Here is a 16,769-nt window from a genome sequence, read left to right on the forward strand (position 1 = left end):
TTTTAAATTTAATACATTTTTTTAATAAATTTGTTTTATTTACCCTAATCAACATAAAAAAATTAAAACAGGTCTCCGGCAATTACGGTCTGTGTAATTAACATTATTCGCATTAGCATATTTCAGTTGCAATCGTTTTGTCCGATACTGTATGGTCAGTATAGGGGGCTTGAGTTACTTCGGCATGRTTGCAACTTAAGGTTTTCCGTTGGAACTAAGGACAAGTGCATAATTCTTTCTGATTTGGAAAAGTTTATACAAGTTAAGATATTCAGTAAGTACGTATGTAGTACATTATTATGGAAATTTTCCGAACCGAGCAACTAAAACTCACTGAAAGGGAAACAAAAAATTTATTGGACTTCTTAACTCTTATTTTTCCAGCTAATTGAAGGATAAATGCACAGGAGTTTACTCACATCCATACATAACTGATTGGAATTACTTTTAAGAATCCTTTGCCCGGACAAGTGTTTCACAAATAATCATAATTTCTCCGACTAAACCTACATTCAAAACATGTTTTTATTGTTCTAGATTTGTCTACATCTAGCACAATTTAAGGCACAATTGAAAGTGCCATACATATTTGATTGCACATTGTAAGTCACCGTTGTTGAATAAAAACAAATAAGGCAATCGGATGTGCAACAATTATTTAGGCGCCTTTACAAAACGGAAAGCTAGCATACAAATAGCCAACAATATAAACAATAGTTAAATAGCCCGGCTATTGTCAAAGTAGTTGCCGTAGTTTTTAATCCTTATATTCATACACTTTCACACACCAACACATACATACATACATGCATATGTACATATGTACATATATAGTGCGTTCATATAATTCTACAGTTGTGATCAAAGTGGCGATAGTTCGTTTTTTTTTTGTTTTGTACGCGCAAATAAGAATCGTGATTTCTCAATTTYTCAAAAGAGTCATTGAATGTCAGTTCGTATTCGGAATGGAGSATTCTACATAATAACACTGGAGTGATTGTGTTTGTTGTAAATCTTCAACTTTTTAGATTTCAATACATATCTATAAAACATTCATGACAGTCATAATTTAATTCAGGTGAAAGAAGGAAATCAATACTAATTGGCAATAATATACATATAATGTATAAAATATATTATAAATTATTGTTTTATTTTTGAACAMTTTTATTTATGCGTTATATATTAACAAATTTAAAGAATATTTTCTGCCGCTACAACAATAACAAGGGAAAAGGTCTATGGTGTTCTCTCCCCTTTCACAAAAGTGCACACAGGCCAAACATATGTATGTATGTACTTATAAGTCAAGCAATGCCCAGAGAAGGGATTTCGCCTAAAAGTGAACAGATTGATTTGATACTTCTTTCGTTAAGTAATGTAAAAATGAATCACATAGAAAATCATGGTGGGAAGGGCTAAAGCTGAACGTAATATAAAAACCATTGTTTTAAACTTTATTGATACTCATTTAAGAATAAAAACCTGAGATATATAGCCCTTAGACAAATTATAATTACTACTTCAAAAAGGAAATTCGTTTAGCCGAAAAAACTTGAGAGTATTAATATGTAATATATAGTAAAAATTTTGCATTTTTAAACTTTGTTATTACAATTACTTACTTGTATTCAGAGAAATCCAATTGAAAAATACTTCCATTAACTGTACATGGGTATGTAAATATGTATGTACATAGAAAGGAACACAAATATTATTCATGTGGGGCCGATTACTATTAAAAAAGATACCATCACTTTTAACACCGATTATTGCACATTGAGAAAAACTGAATTCTTATGAGTAAAATTTTGCATTTTTAAGAACATTATTATGTGCCGCGCACTACCATAAATACATACTCTCGATTCTAAATGATACATTTTTTGCCACAATCGAGGTATCCATATATATTTATGTATATGCATACATATATATGTACATATGTAGGAATTTTCACGTGCAAACAAAATTTCTGTACCAAAAGTTGGGAATACACTATTAATATCAATACTGCATCTGCTGACAATTAGTAACCGTTGTTGTTTTATCCGTAAGATACTTTTTATAAGGTGCCGTAAATAAACTATTTTTAATCGAGTTAACAAAATTTACCTTGCAGCTTGTGACACATTTGACTAAGCGCAGTTTGGCTGAAATGCACATATGTATATATGTACTCTAGATTCAAGTACCAAGCACATTGTTGCWATATTTCCTTATGAAAATTTACCTTTTCAAAGTAAACACACAACTACACACAGACATAACAAAGCCTTTACATAAAAGGGCATGTTCACAAATTTATCAAGGCTAAAAATAATTAGAGTTGGAATTTTAGCGGATTCACAATTATCCGAGTTTACTCCAATCATGTGAGTGCGACACCACCTGTTCGTTTTATCAAATGAAGRACATCTCTGCTTCACTTATTTGTTTTCAAACATAAAATATGCATATAGTCTAAAACCAATTATATCTATATGACATAAAGACACAGTAAAAACTTCTGATGCTCATATCYATACATACACTTAAGAACATTCATAAAGGTGTTTCGCCTTGCTCAATAAGATGCATCAACATTATTTTAATATGTACACGAACAAAAAAATAAATTCATTTTTAACCTCATATAACACTTCTTCCGCCACAAAAGAAACCAATTTCATTTTTATAATTTGGCTAATATTAATGCGAAACAAAAAATACCATGCTGTCCCACGACTATAGGCCAAGAAATTTGGGTGTTTCCATTTGCGAAAACTTAATTTAACAAGTCATCTTATAAATTAACCAAACTCTTCAGCAATCGAAACAGTCTCGAAAATGAGGGAATCGTTTTCATATAAATATAATTAATAAGAGTTAAAGGCGTATAGTTTCGTTCGAATTGTTTTCTTGAAATATCAAAACACTTTTCACCATTACCGACAAATGCGAAATGAACAAAACTGGTTAAATATTTGCAAAACGATCCACATTCTACCACATACACAAAATTTGTGCACAAAGAGTCTTGCCACCAGATTTTATTATATATATGAAAAATATTTTGTACATAATTTATTCCTTTGAGAGCAAAAATATAAGATTTCAAAAGTTACCATAAAAAAGTGGAATATTTGTGGTGTTAAGRAGGAAAAATTCTTATATATCTTCCTAAAATCTGGTGGCACATAGTCCATGAATTACCAGTTGACATAGTGACGACGAATCCCCATAAATGTGGCGATTTAATACGATTTTACTAAACGTCATCTCAAGCATTTGAAATACCTCTGCATTTTATCAACGAAAAGATTTTATATATAATAAATATTCGTTTTGTATCGTGATTAAAATTTTAATTGACATTTTGAAGAAATGTTGGCACTCCTACCTTAGGTAAATTATCGATATTTCATCAGATAAAAAGCGCATGCTTATGATATCAAAAATGAGAACCAGCTGTTGTTGACATTCTAGTGAAACCGATTAGTAGAAATCAAATAAATACTAAACTAGGGAAATATGTTATTTTAATGGCATATTAAGAAATATTGAACTTTGTGAACATTTGTATAACGAAATGGAAAACAACCGAGATGAAAGTGATCAAGTACTTCAAGTAAGATAGTGGATATCATATGTTATTAAGTATTTAACAAAGTATTGTTTTGTAGTTAAAAGAAGGTATACATAAAAAGTTTGCGGACTTGCGAGCGGCACTTCAAATGAGGGAAAAGTTGTTACTTAGGCAATTGGAAGTAGTGACATCAACAAAGCAGCATTTAACTGAATGTGGGGCTGAAAACAATATTCTATTTAAATCCAGAACAAATGAAGATTATGACATAAAGATATTATTTGAAGATGAAGCTGAACTACTACGTTCGATTCGATCCTTCGGCCGGTTTCAACTGGGGTCCATGATGTTAGCTCTTAAGCAAGAGGATTATATAACTCCCAACTGTGACCATGAAATAATGTACAAAAAAATTCAATCTGATGAAAATCAAAGCAACTTCTTACCTCAACACAAACAATTTTCTCAAGTATGTGATTCGGTTTCGGTTGATTTTTCTAAAGATAAAACTTTGATTGAACATAATGTGAAATATATAAATGATTCCATAGTAAATATAACACTTGAGGAAGCTAAAGAACTTATAAGAAGAACTCAAGTGATAAATCAAGCTCCAATCCATCAACTAAATTTGGAAGAGTTGGATGATGACGTGGAATCTCCTATTGTTGAAGCTGTATCTAATTTGAGCCGCGATTCTTATACTAAGAGAAACGAAACTGTTAACAACATGTCAAATATATCGGACACATCTTTTGTGAGATTACCAAAAGCTGTTCGAAACAAACCAAGAGTTACCATTAACAATTGCAACGGAATTATTAACCTTCGTAATATTTCCAGCGTAACAATAAATTGTAGTAATGAGAATTGTGACCATCTTGATGACGTGAAAGTTTATAAGAACATGACAGATATATCAGAACTTTCTACACCCGGTTCATTGGATTCGTCCTCTATTCAATCAAGTAATTCAAGTTCTAGATCCCAATCGAAAAAAACAAACAAATACACAATTAATGCAGAGGGTCACATTGAAGCAAAGAAACAGTCTAATCAACATTTACATAATGCATCAGTTGTCCCCATAAATAGTCACTCAACCATATCTTTCGAAGATAATGATTGTGGTAATAATGGAGCAACCGCAAAAGGTGTTGAAATAACTTGTGACTTTTACAGTCGCTTGTTTAATGAAATCAAACGTAATATGGATCAAAAAAGACCACCGGTTAATATGGGAATACTTAGAAAAACACTACCATCACATCCACAAAAGGGTTCAACCGAGCAAAACATTCCAAATCCACTTTTATTGGAAGAAACTTTACAAACAGAGCCACAATTGGTTTTAAAAAATTTTGAAAATCTTAACATTTTTCTAAAAAATGACAAAAGCAATGAACCAATCAGTTCAGTTCATATAGAGCATTGGTTATCAGAGATTATTAAAGATACAGATTTAGAGCCAATGCAAAACAATGAAATATTAGAGCATAGTAAATTGAAATAATAATCATGGTTTAAAAACAAACATCCTGATTTGTTAGCGTTAAGTTCAGTATTATGAAAATTCCGCCTTATTCTAATGCCCGTTTAATAATGGCACATTCATGTTTGTATATCTTATATACAAAAAATTCTTCATAATTTAAAGTCGTGTATTAATATGAATGAAATAATAAAACCCTCACATACATTTTTGCACAATTAAATAAAATGAAGTCATTTTATAACGGATTTGAATAGATTTTATTGTTTTTATTTTATAAACGTTTTCATTATGAATATGAAATTAATTATGTCAATCAAATTGAGTTAAAACATTAATTTACAATAAATGGAGACAATGGGTGTATAATAAGTATAACAATTGAATATTTTATGAAAAAAAAAATTAATWTCAATCAAAATTTCTTTTTGATAKTCTTAAAAAAACAACATTGATTAAAAATATTAAATGGTTATTTCTGCAAAATATTTATACGTGGAAATGCTAGTTATATTTAATCCAAATTCGATAATGTAGATTCCTTTTATAAACCAAAAAAGGCATACCCATCTCAAATTAACTAGAATGCTTTGAATAAATTTTTGAGCTAAAATATAATATGCATTATTTACCYTTTAGGCTTAAAGTTCTATTTATTACTGGAAAAACAAAACACGTTGATTCGTTTGTTAGTAATATTAAAAAATTTTATTTTTAATTTTCGGCGATCAGTATAATGAAATTATACATAGATGGTTAGGTGTCAATAAATTTACATCGACATTTAAGTGTAAAATTTACTCTTTGCTATTTGAGTTCTGATAATATATCTAACAATGTTGGAGTGAAGTACGTTATAATGCAATCAGCTCCTGCTCGACGAAATCCTTTCATAGTCTCCATTAGAGCATCTTTTAGATCAAATGCACCATTCTCGGCAGCGAAATATAGCATAGAATATTCACCACTAACCTGATATACATACAACGGATGACTTGGATAAGTGTCTTTTGYCTGTCGCAATATATCTAGATATGGCATACCCGGTTTAACCATCAACATATCTGCTCCTTCCATAACATCTCTATGAACAGCCCTAATAGCCAACCCCTTGGAGCCACTTGGAAGTTGATAGCAACGTCGATCACCGAACGCTGGCGCRGACTTCGCTGCATCGCGAAAAGGACCATAGAAGTTCGATGCAAATTTCGCAGAATAAGACAATAAAGACACTCTATTGTCCAAGTTTGCTGYTATCAAAGCTTCTTTTATTGCACGAATACGATTGTCCATCATATCTGAAGGAGCTACAATGTGTGCTCCCGCAAGCCCATAGGAAACAGCAACCTCTGCCAAACGGACAATGCTCGGTGCGTTCAAAAGTCCATTTTCATCAAGAATACCACAATGTCCGTGTTTCGTGTACGGACATAGGCATATGTCACATGCTATTAAAAGGTTTGGAAACCACTTTCTCAACAGAGGCAATGCTCGTATCACTGGATTTACTTCAGAATCCGCATTACTAGCTCGATCATCTTTCAATGAAGAATCTACAACACCGAAGAGAAGAACTGAGGAGAGTCCTTTGGATATCAGCGGTTCTATGAACTTCCGTAATTGATTAACACCCATTCGTGATTGACCTGGCATACTTTTAATAGGTTCGATTGCATCGTCATCGCTTATCAAAAATATCGGGTACATCAAATTGTGTGGAGTTATTTCACACCCTGATTCTTGCAGCATTCGCAGGGTTGGATGATGAATTCCACTATGCAATTTTCTTTCCATAATGTATTAATTTAATGTCCGCTGTCAATATAAAAATAACTTAATTTTACTACTTTTAGCCATTACTAAATGCTTTATAGATTACCTAAGTACTTTGTTTGTTTGTATTGCGTGCACAGTGTATCGTGCTACAACGAGTTTGTCTCTGAATGGGCGAATGCGTGACTTGMGACATAAGTAAATGACTTGCGAACCAAAAACCCATAATATAGCCGGTATCACTCAAATCGCCTAACATTTGCTTGAACAATTTCATGATATAGCTATGTATCTAGGCCATATAAAATTATAAAAAATCGATAAATCGATAGATAGATATATGTTGAACCGATATATGCAATTGAACAGTTTCCAAGCAAACAACTTTTCTCATTCAGAAATTTCAAACCTTTGAGTGTCACAAATATGAGTCCTTACAACAAAAATACAGTAAGTGATTTGTAACCTTTATTAATTTCATATTTTGCTTATGTTTTCCATATTTTCTTTTTTTTTTTTAATTACCACTTTCAAACATAGAATGTAATTAAAGAAATCCTACATATAAATGTGACGACTATGAGCACTTCTGGCATTAAGACTGGTTCACATAGAACTTAGCTTGGCATCAGACATTTGTTTTGACAGAAAAGTTCGATGGATGTTTTTGTATGAAAAGCTATCGACGCGAAGCCAAGCAAAATGTTAGTCAACATTGAAGCAAAGCGTTTATTGTGGCATACCCTTGTAATTTAATTCTCTGGTTTTACTTAAAAAAAAGCATAATAAGCAAATAATTTCGAACTGGTTACTAGCAGGCCATTTATTTATTACATTATTAAAAAAGGATATCATCACTTAAAACTCACATATACMAGAACAGTCCCCAAAAATAAAGTGAGGCACTTGTCCTGATTGAGTTCAGACGTTTATATCTTGAGATCAACTTAAGGGGCAGTATGAAATTAAAAAAAAGTTATTTTTTTACCTTTCATATTTTTGCACGTTTTTTGCGAAACAGCAATTTTCGAATTTGCTGCAGTGATAGTTTAAAGACAAATGATCCGTTCTTCAGTAAATGAACGGCCTGTTCTGTAAATGTGAAACGTAAATGTAAACGTCCAAAATTTGGAGTAAAACTCACCATTTTTTTAAACGCCGCCTTTTTTATTTTTTTGTTAATCATAGGATTCTTATAGTTTAACGAGATTTTTTTAGTTTTTGATTATATCCACGTAGAATGTCGGAATCACTGCACAATGGAGGACCTTTTTAGCGCCGTCACCATTTATGTATTTAAAGATATCAACTGCAGATAAACTGCGTATTTTTCATTTATCTTTATGATATGAAAATGGGAACTTAATTTAAAAAGTTTCCAGAACTAATTATTCTTTGAAAATACTTTGTTTTTTATGGTTATTAATGATTTTAAATACTACAGACATACTTGTAGACTTTTTCTCGGAATGGTATTTATACATGACTTCCTTTCAATCACTTGAAGATTGCTTACTCATCTTAACGGGGAAAATTGTGGACCGCATATACATCGCCTATTTAAATCAGGATATTTAATATTTAATTATGCATGCAATATTAAATAAAACAGCGAATTCATACCAWACGATTATTAGTTTTTTTCTGCATACGACTTTGACTTCTATTTGTATTTGAACTAAAATATATGTACATACATACGTTAAGTACTCAACAGTTTTAATTATTAGTACATTATGTGTATACTGAGATAAGTAACAAGATTTATGGTATCACCCTAGCTTTGTGTTTGAATTACAATTAGGCTTAAATTATAATAGTAATTTAATTACTCAACGATTTTCATAAATCACTCTGGTGGTTTAACTTTAAACAGAATCTTAATTAAATTAGTAATCCACATTTTTTATTAAACTAAGAAACTCGTAAATGGTACATTGCGTTTCATACCCATGACCCCCTTTTGATCAGAGTTGATGGAAATAAACTTTCAATTTTCCATAAAGTATTGCGGGGCTCCAAAATTGTCTCGTTGAAGAAATTAACCATATAATTTCGTAAGGTAATTYGGTAAGATAGCCGTTGCATTTGATTACATAATATATTATGAGAATTGTGGGACATTTCAGTCGGTCAAGCCAAGGATACCTGATAAAATAGCCACTCTTCCATAAAAGAAGGCACAAATGCCTTAGAAGTTGTAAAGTTCACTTTTGGTCTAAGCAATCGCAATTGATCTTCAAATAATTCCAAGGATTCTGTACAAACAGTACCATTGCCATGTGTTAAATATTTTCCATCTGGCTTTAATATTTTGAAAGAGTGTTCGAGGATTGTTCGTATAAAATCCCAAATTTCGCCAACGGGAGCACCAGATATTGGAATATCAGTAAGATCACCAAAAACATAATCAAATTTTCGATTTTCGTTTATGAATTTCTTCATGTACTCCACACAATCACCAACAACAATTTCATAATTATCACCTTTGCGCTTTTCAAGTACATCACCACAAATCGTATTTAAATATTTGTTACATGCTTGCATCACCAATTCATCAATTTCAAGCATCACGACGAACTTGGGCTTCTCCTTCAGTAATTCATAAAGTAATGCACCATCTCCACCGCCTAGTATACAAATCTCTTTCCCTTCATAATTTTCGATACCACGACCCATAAGAGTTTCGGTGTAAATTAAGTCAGATTCGGCAATATCTAAATAAGGTCAAAATTAAATAAGTTTGAATTTAAAACATAGTCATTGTTATTCTATTTATAAGGAATTKAAAATTACATCTACTCACTTTGCAATTCATCCAAAATCAACATGTTTCCCAAAGTCTTTGAATGCAATATTTGGATTTTTTGAAAGGGCGAACGCTCCTCAAACAACAAAGCATCAATGTCATATTCGATGATCCGTTCGTCTAAAATTCAGAACAATATGTTATTGGGCTAAATAATTGCCTAATTTTAATGTTTATGGCATTTACATTTACATCATAAACCGAGTGTAAGGAAAATAATTTCAAAAAAGTATAATTCAAATATATTAAACAACAATAATAATATAAAAAATATATATATATTACTTTTACCAGAGCTGAACATTAAGTACTATTTGCTATTGCTATTACTCTAACTGAAAGTTTTCAGTATTACAATTATTCCCTGAGAGCCAAATCACTCATGAAAATTCTTTGGCAACAAAATTGCGATAGTTCGCAATTAGTTATAGAGTTTAAAAACGCAACAAATTAAGTGCCAATTTTTATACTTTCACGACCTAAGCGCGTATAATACAATAGTATTGTTCACCTAAAAGTAATTCAGAATAAGTAGGGTTATATATGCATAAAAGATCAGGATGACGAGACGAGTTGAATTCCGAATACGTCCGTCTTTCCGTGCAAACGATAACTTTAGTAAAAAAAAAACAATACAAAACAACTTCAATACAAGAAATTGGTGCTTGGTGGTTTCGGCAAATGAGCACCTTCTCGAGGAGAAAAGGACGCGTGCAAAACTTTAAAATAATATCTCAAAAACTGGATGACTAGAGTTCGCGTATATAAAGCCAAACARACATGGCTAAATCGACTGATCTCGACACGCTGCACATTTATACTGCTAAGGCCAAAAAATAATAAGATTTTTTTCATAAGTTCAAAAATCTTAATTTATTATTCAAAATCTACGTCGACCTCAAAGTGATCCCACTTGGCACCAATACACTTGTGCAAACGTTTTTTCCAATCTCTGAAACAGTTGTTAAAGTCAATTTCCGGAATAGCCTTCAAGGCACGTGGCGATTCACGTTCAATTGCTTCAGTTGATTCAAAACGGTTTCCTCCGATCATTCGYTTACTGAATAGCTAGAAGGCCAGAAGTCACACGAAGCTAAATCTGCCGATACGGTGTTTGCGGCACGATATTAGTTGAAAATTTGGCAAAAAATCCTCGACGACTCAATGCAGTATGCGGCTGTGCATTATAGTGAAGCAAAAATTAAGAGTTGTCGGAACATAATTCCGGGACGTTTTTACGAATAGCTTAGCTCAAACGACGCATAAGAGTCAAAAAGTATTCCTTGTTAACAGTTTAGCCGGTCGGGAGTAATTCGGAGTACACYGCACCTACATAATCGAAGAAAATTGTCAATATAACCCTGATTTTTTACCACCTTTGCCTCGATATTCGGCCGTCTGCTTCCAGGTCTAGACTAGATCCAAGTCTCACCGTTAGTAATAATACGTTTTATGACATCTTGGTACTCGGAAAGCATTTTTTTACAGACGATAAATTTAGTGGTTTTGGATTCAATCGTGCTTTAACTTTTTTATGCCCAAATGATCTTTCAAAATGGTTTTGACTGACCCAACCGATATTCCAACGAGGTTTGTCAAATATCTGACTGTTAATCGTTGATTCTCAAGAACCAATTCCATTATTTTATTGAGGTGTTAATCATCAGTTTCAGTTGATGACCGTCCTAGATTAGGTTCGTGGTCAACGCGTTCTCGATCATCTTTGAATAATTTATACCAATCAAAAACACTTGCTCGCCACAAACAATTATCATCGAAGGCCTTTTCCAACATTTTGAACATTTCGGCATTGGAATTTTGATCCCGCGACAAAATTTAATGGAACTTCTTTGTGTTCACTCATTGTAAAAGAAAGACAAGCGTAATTTTTAAAAGAATTAGTGGTCACATCAACTCACAAAGTTAACCTTGGTACCCATACGGAATCATCGCACTCTTCTTGAATAATGATTAGAGTTAAAAAGAAAAGGATGGGTAACTTGTTTGATTAATCTTCTAGGGAATTTAAATCTCTGTGTTGTGCGATTTTAGATTACTGCCAGTAAGTGTTGAACCTAACTGAGGTGAAATTTGAACGGAAACTTTCTTCCATACACTGAAGACCGGATTATTGGACTCAACGCCAATACGAATCGGAAAGATGTAGATTAATTCTGATCCGACCCCAGAAAAACAAATAAAGATAGATAATAACAGACGGATAATAGATGACAACAGGCAGGGGTTCCACTTGCCCCAAAACTATAAAGATCTGTACAACACAATACAGGGTCAATGTATTGAATAAAATATTATATTTATGGTGCAGCAATGAAAGCCAGTTGCAAATTGTTGTTAAATTGAATATTTAGAGCAATTTTTTCAACAACAACACAGCCAGTGATAGTGCTGCGTCGATCTCTTCGTCGTGCCGATGCTGCGCTGGCTAATTTTAATACGTCCAAAAACACATACATAATTGGTTAAAATTATGTACAAACACGTGAATTACTTTACGTGCTTAATTAATCGGAAATACTTACTTACATATAAATAAAGTTATAAATTACAAAATTTGAATGAAAACATTACCTGATGATGCAAAATACCTAGCGACATCTCCACGTTTCAAAGTGGGCAATACTTGGCCAGAATGAACTTTCAATTTCTTGGCTAGGATATTTTCAAGGCGTTTGGATGACTGTTAAATTTTGCGTTCGGATAGTTTCGAAGAGGAAGAAGTTGTGGTGGTTGTGGTGGTGATGATGGTAATTGTGGTTGATGGTGGGTGGCGTTTTTATGAGTTGATGTCGAAAGAGATTCATATATGAAAATAAAAGAAAATAGTTTTGCTTTAAATAAAATTATAAATTATTATTCAATTATAACTAATGGTCGATGAATATAATGATAATACGTATAAGGTTCAATAAATCATACATATGTATGTATGCATCTGCATACTACCCCGATAACAGTCAGTTCGATTAATTAAACTCTTTTAACAATTATCCTTAAATCTAATATTTTATGTGGATATAAAGTTTATTTTTTCTTAAAACCTGGATTTCTAATTTATGATATACATATATCGATATCTTAACAGCCTCTTTCAATATTGAGTTAAAATTTAAAACTACTCTGCCTAACTTTATGTTCAATCGATATTAGTTGTGGTTGTTGTTGTAACGGCAGAAATTCTGCCGAGTCCTTAGCCGGATAAAAACCCGGYTCGTTGCGGTTTTCGTAGACCCGACTGTCGTGGGAACGGGATACTAGGTGTTTCTTCCTTTTGGTCATAAATAATTTACATCTGATCGCTAAGAACATATTAGTATTATCTCTGGAAGTTTGTAAATGAAGAAATAATACTTATACCATTCTTATTAATTCAAAACTTTTAGGATTTTCCTTTTCAATTGAGGAGATAAGTTCTAGGGGTTATCGAATCTAGAATTTTTTCGGCCGATGAAAGTGGTCAAAAATACTAAAAGGTCATACATTAAACATATCTAAAACACCTATCATTTATTCGCTGTTTGATTTGAGCTYGTCTGCACATAAATTTAAAAACTCTGCTTGTTGAAATGTCAGACCAAGATTTTCATTTGGGAAAACTGCCGTTTTGTGGCATTATTTCCAAAGGGCAATGAAAACAATTATATACAAATATACAATATGCTCATCTAACCCTAAGAAAAAAATTTGAAGTGAATATACAAAGTAGAATGACTACATGATTTGTGTACTGAAATTTTTATTTGATAATTAATAATGACGTATTATTCTTTCTTAATGAAATTTTCTTTTGATGATAAAAATCAGATCTAAAGTAGATTAATACATTTGTGCTTTTATGTTTAATCTTAAGCTGACCTGAACTAGTCATGTATATGTCAATGTATCCACCACGTTTTATCGGCGGTAAATACTTGGAACGATCGCAATGCAATTTTTGACGTAAAACTAGTTCCATTGTGCGCATTGTCTGCAATTGTAAAGTTTACACAATACAATATATAAATACATTATACATATAAGATAATTATAAAATTATGGCAAAAATACCTGTAAATTGAAAAAAAAAATAAATAAATAATAATAATTATTATATTTAACGGTATGTTAGGTGAGTAGCTTTCATTACATTTTTCAATAAGTGAAAACAAAAAATGAAAATATGTTGCATTTGCTTACAAACCGTTTAGCACATTTACAAAGGTTGAAACTTATTTATTTGCAACTATTTTATACAGACACAAAAATATATTTATACTTTTAGGTAAAATCGCATATCTCGGGATTTCGAGTAAATTTAATACGTGACATTCTTCTATATACTACAGCTCCGCCAACTTATCATATAACACAATTTTAAATTCCATCTCATTCTTTCCTTTCGAGTGTACAAATCGGGAAGCTATTAATATAACGGCATGCACGAATAATGCCTTTAGAATATGTCACCTTATCGCTAAAAATTGTAATGTAAAGTTTTGCCAGCATTTGTAGGAATTTCCTGGTCTTGGATCTTTGCAAGTTGCAAGAGTATAAAAAGTTCGGTTACACCCGAACTTGAGGCTGTCTTACTTGTTTTCTTGTATTTTTAAAACATAAGACTTAAAATCAATTATAATAATTTATAGAAAATCAAAATAAAATTTTACAGCAACGGTTCTAACACGAAAAAAAAATTCTCCACTAAAAAAGACTCATAACACTATTGCACATCCGTCAGTTGACATGTTAGCGTAGTGTTGCACCGTGCTGAACGTTTGATTCAACACATGGTATTGTTTGTTCGATTTGCTGAACTTAATGCTCATATTAATTAAGTAAGTGTGATATGCAATCTTTCAATTAAACCTYACTATATATTCGTCATATGGAAAATAACTTTTTCGCCGTAATTTTTTAATGTTGACTACGGTTTTAGTAGCTTTTTACAGTCGAAACTTTCCTAGGCGTTCGTTTAATAAATCATAGTTTGAACGTGTCGTTTGTCTAACATATTTCAGGTTGGTGCTTTTACCACACTTTCCTACACCTTTCCGGTTCTACCAACATATTTGCATTTATTGTCTAAAATTTAACTATTTTTATTAAAAATGCGATTTGAAATAAAATGGAACTCCTATATATTAGATTAATTGATTAAGTAGGCTCATTATTTTATAGTTTCTTTAAAATAATATTAAGGCTATGTAGGTATGTCTTAAATTAAAATTTAAACAAGCTGGGATATTCATACTATATACATATGTATGTATATTGGCTAAAAGAAAGCAATGTGCAAAAAAATATTTGCTTACTAGGCACCGAATCCCGGGATTGCATCCTAAACTTTCTGAATGTGGTAATTTCCAAATACACTCTACCTCTACACTCTACTTAGTGGCTTTAAGTAGATTTTTCTGTACCCGAATACTTGTTCTAAAATATAAATGAGAAAAGAGAGATACTCAACAGATGACACTTAAACCAAAACAGTTAATTTGTATGTATATTTCAAATACTTTAATATACATTGATCATTTTCAATTTTAATACGAATATACAGTGTGCGACAAAACTAAAGCACGGAATATACCTTGTCGGTATTTAACTGAATAAAATCATTAAGTAGGCATTAAATGATCAGGATGACGAGAAAAGTTGAAACTTGAATTAAGCTCTAAATTAAGATATAAGGCTGTAATTTGGTACAGAGAAAACGGAATAGCAAGGAGCATCTGTGGGTAAAATTTTTTGAAAAAGCAGGCTTTAATCGCCCTCTAACAAGTTTAATGAACATATCTTCTAAACCACTTAAGTTACAGCAACCAAATTTGCTGAGTTCTTTAAGGACTTCTACCATTGTGAAAATGGATAAAATCCCGCTCACTCCCAATGTAACGGCACTTTCAAAAACTACTAAAAGCGCGATAAGTTAAGAACTAACCAGACATTAAATTTTGCCAACGAGATGGTATCAGAGTGCTTTAATTTTTCAAAATTGTGAGAGTTTATTTACTTACTGACTCACGTCATTTATACATATGTACATTTGTATGTAAATATATTCTTGGGTTTCTTGAATGTTTATACACATATGCATATAAGACAGCAATTAAAATTATCTTATGAAGCAGTTAATCTGCGTTCAGGATTCGATGCCGTTCTGTGCCATAATTATTATTCAATCATGGATATGAATATATGAACATGTACATGTGGTTAGCATATATTTTATGTATTCATATGAATATCATTTGTATTTACAATAAACTGGCAGAGTTGCTGTTTAGTGAAACCCCTTTAATGATGCTTTTCCTAAATGTATGAATAAATGCTAATATTTAAGAAACTTTTCTAATAATTCTCGAATAAGAGCACAATCAACTTCGTAATTGTTCACAACAGACATGTGCATCACACATGTACATATATGTATATATTAAGGGATCGTTTTGTCAAGGCCTTAGCAACCATTTGTCAGTTAAATTCTGGTTAACTTTACCGAAAAAAATTGTCTTGGCTAAGTTAATCAGAACTTAACTGACGAATTATTGGTAACAAGGAATTGAGAAAATGCCCGACATATGTTAATAATTTAAAAGTTTTTAAAACATGTGCATATTGTCACAAAACGGCAACTCTGAGAATTCTTATTTTTCAACTTAATCCCCTATTAAAGGTTAATATATGAAATGTTATTTACATCGAAAGTCATCAGTGGYTCTTTTCCATCTTCTAAGTAATATTCAATATTTAAAGTTACAAGCCCTTGTTGAAAAATGCGTAACGTAATCATTGTCTCCTTGTTTTCTGTGAACACACAGAAAAATCCATCCTCCATGGTCATTTGATATGCAAGTTCGACTTGTGGAAATATGTTTTCTATTTCACCGCGGACTACTTTAGCAATTTCTTGTCGTTGTTTGGTATCAGTGGTCCTTTCTGAATCCACAGAAAAATCGAAAAGAATAGTTTGAACAGTCATCTTTATGAAWATATTAGTAATTTTACTATTTTATTAATAAATTCACTCTAAAATTAGACACTTATTGGCAAAAAGATTTCAGAGAATAAGCGGTATCTGTCAAAACGAACAGTATTATTGATTTTGTTTTGATTAACTAAAACTT

The 16,769-nt window shown here is 31.8% G+C and overlaps 4 protein-coding genes across 10 annotated transcripts in view; 1 reads left to right on the forward strand and 3 right to left on the reverse strand.

The window, feature by feature from the left end:
• LOC108969440 overlaps positions 1-2,925 on the reverse strand; it is a 23,730-nt gene extending 20,805 nt beyond the window's left edge. For 2 of the 6 annotated variants that reach the window (XM_018934150.1, XM_018934147.1), the window contains exon 1: positions 2,533-2,925. The gene's annotated coding sequence lies outside the window, so the exon portion shown is untranslated. Of the gene's footprint in view, positions 1-1,625; positions 1,757-2,115; positions 2,480-2,532 lie in introns of those variants that run through there. The other 4 variants (XM_018934146.1, XM_018934145.1, XM_018934149.1 and 1 more) reach the window with 4 other exon arrangements.
• A 516-nt stretch (positions 2,926-3,441) lies between these two features.
• LOC108969427 lies at positions 3,442-5,268 on the forward strand. Its single transcript, XM_018934130.1, has 2 exons — positions 3,442-3,610; positions 3,666-5,268. The coding sequence occupies exons 1-2, from the start codon at positions 3,572-3,574 to the stop codon at positions 5,079-5,081; spliced, it is 1,455 nt and encodes a 484-aa protein (XP_018789675.1). The 5' UTR covers positions 3,442-3,571; the 3' UTR covers positions 5,082-5,268.
• Positions 5,269-5,741: 473 nt separating this feature from the next.
• LOC108969456 (delta-aminolevulinic acid dehydratase) lies at positions 5,742-7,094 on the reverse strand. The gene is made up of 2 exons (XM_018934183.1): positions 6,940-7,094; positions 5,742-6,875 (listed from the first exon to the last, which is right to left on the reverse strand). Exon 2 carries the CDS (start codon positions 6,852-6,854, stop codon positions 5,868-5,870), a length of 987 nt encoding a protein of 328 aa, XP_018789728.1. The 5' UTR covers positions 6,855-6,875; positions 6,940-7,094; the 3' UTR covers positions 5,742-5,867.
• A 1,355-nt stretch (positions 7,095-8,449) lies between these two features.
• Positions 8,450-16,726, reverse strand: LOC108969455 (spermine synthase). Of its 2 annotated transcripts, none has more exons than XM_018934181.1 (4): positions 16,343-16,726; positions 12,235-12,343; positions 9,640-9,762; positions 8,450-9,550 (listed from the first exon to the last, which is right to left on the reverse strand). In XM_018934181.1, the coding sequence occupies exons 1-4, from the start codon at positions 16,622-16,624 to the stop codon at positions 8,967-8,969; spliced, it is 1,098 nt and encodes a 365-aa protein (XP_018789726.1). In that variant the 5' UTR covers positions 16,625-16,726; the 3' UTR covers positions 8,450-8,966. The 2 variants fall into 2 exon arrangements, with proteins under 2 accessions (XP_018789726.1, XP_018789727.1); XM_018934182.1 differs by lacking the exon at positions 12,235-12,343 and adding an exon at positions 13,519-13,630.
• Positions 16,727-16,769: the final 43 nt, after the last annotated feature.

This window comes from Bactrocera latifrons, unplaced genomic scaffold (genome assembly GCF_001853355.1).
Source record: "Bactrocera latifrons isolate USDA-ARS-PBARC rearing strain unplaced genomic scaffold, ASM185335v1 scaffold_252, whole genome shotgun sequence".
NCBI lineage: Eukaryota > Metazoa > Arthropoda > Insecta > Diptera > Tephritidae > Bactrocera > Bactrocera latifrons.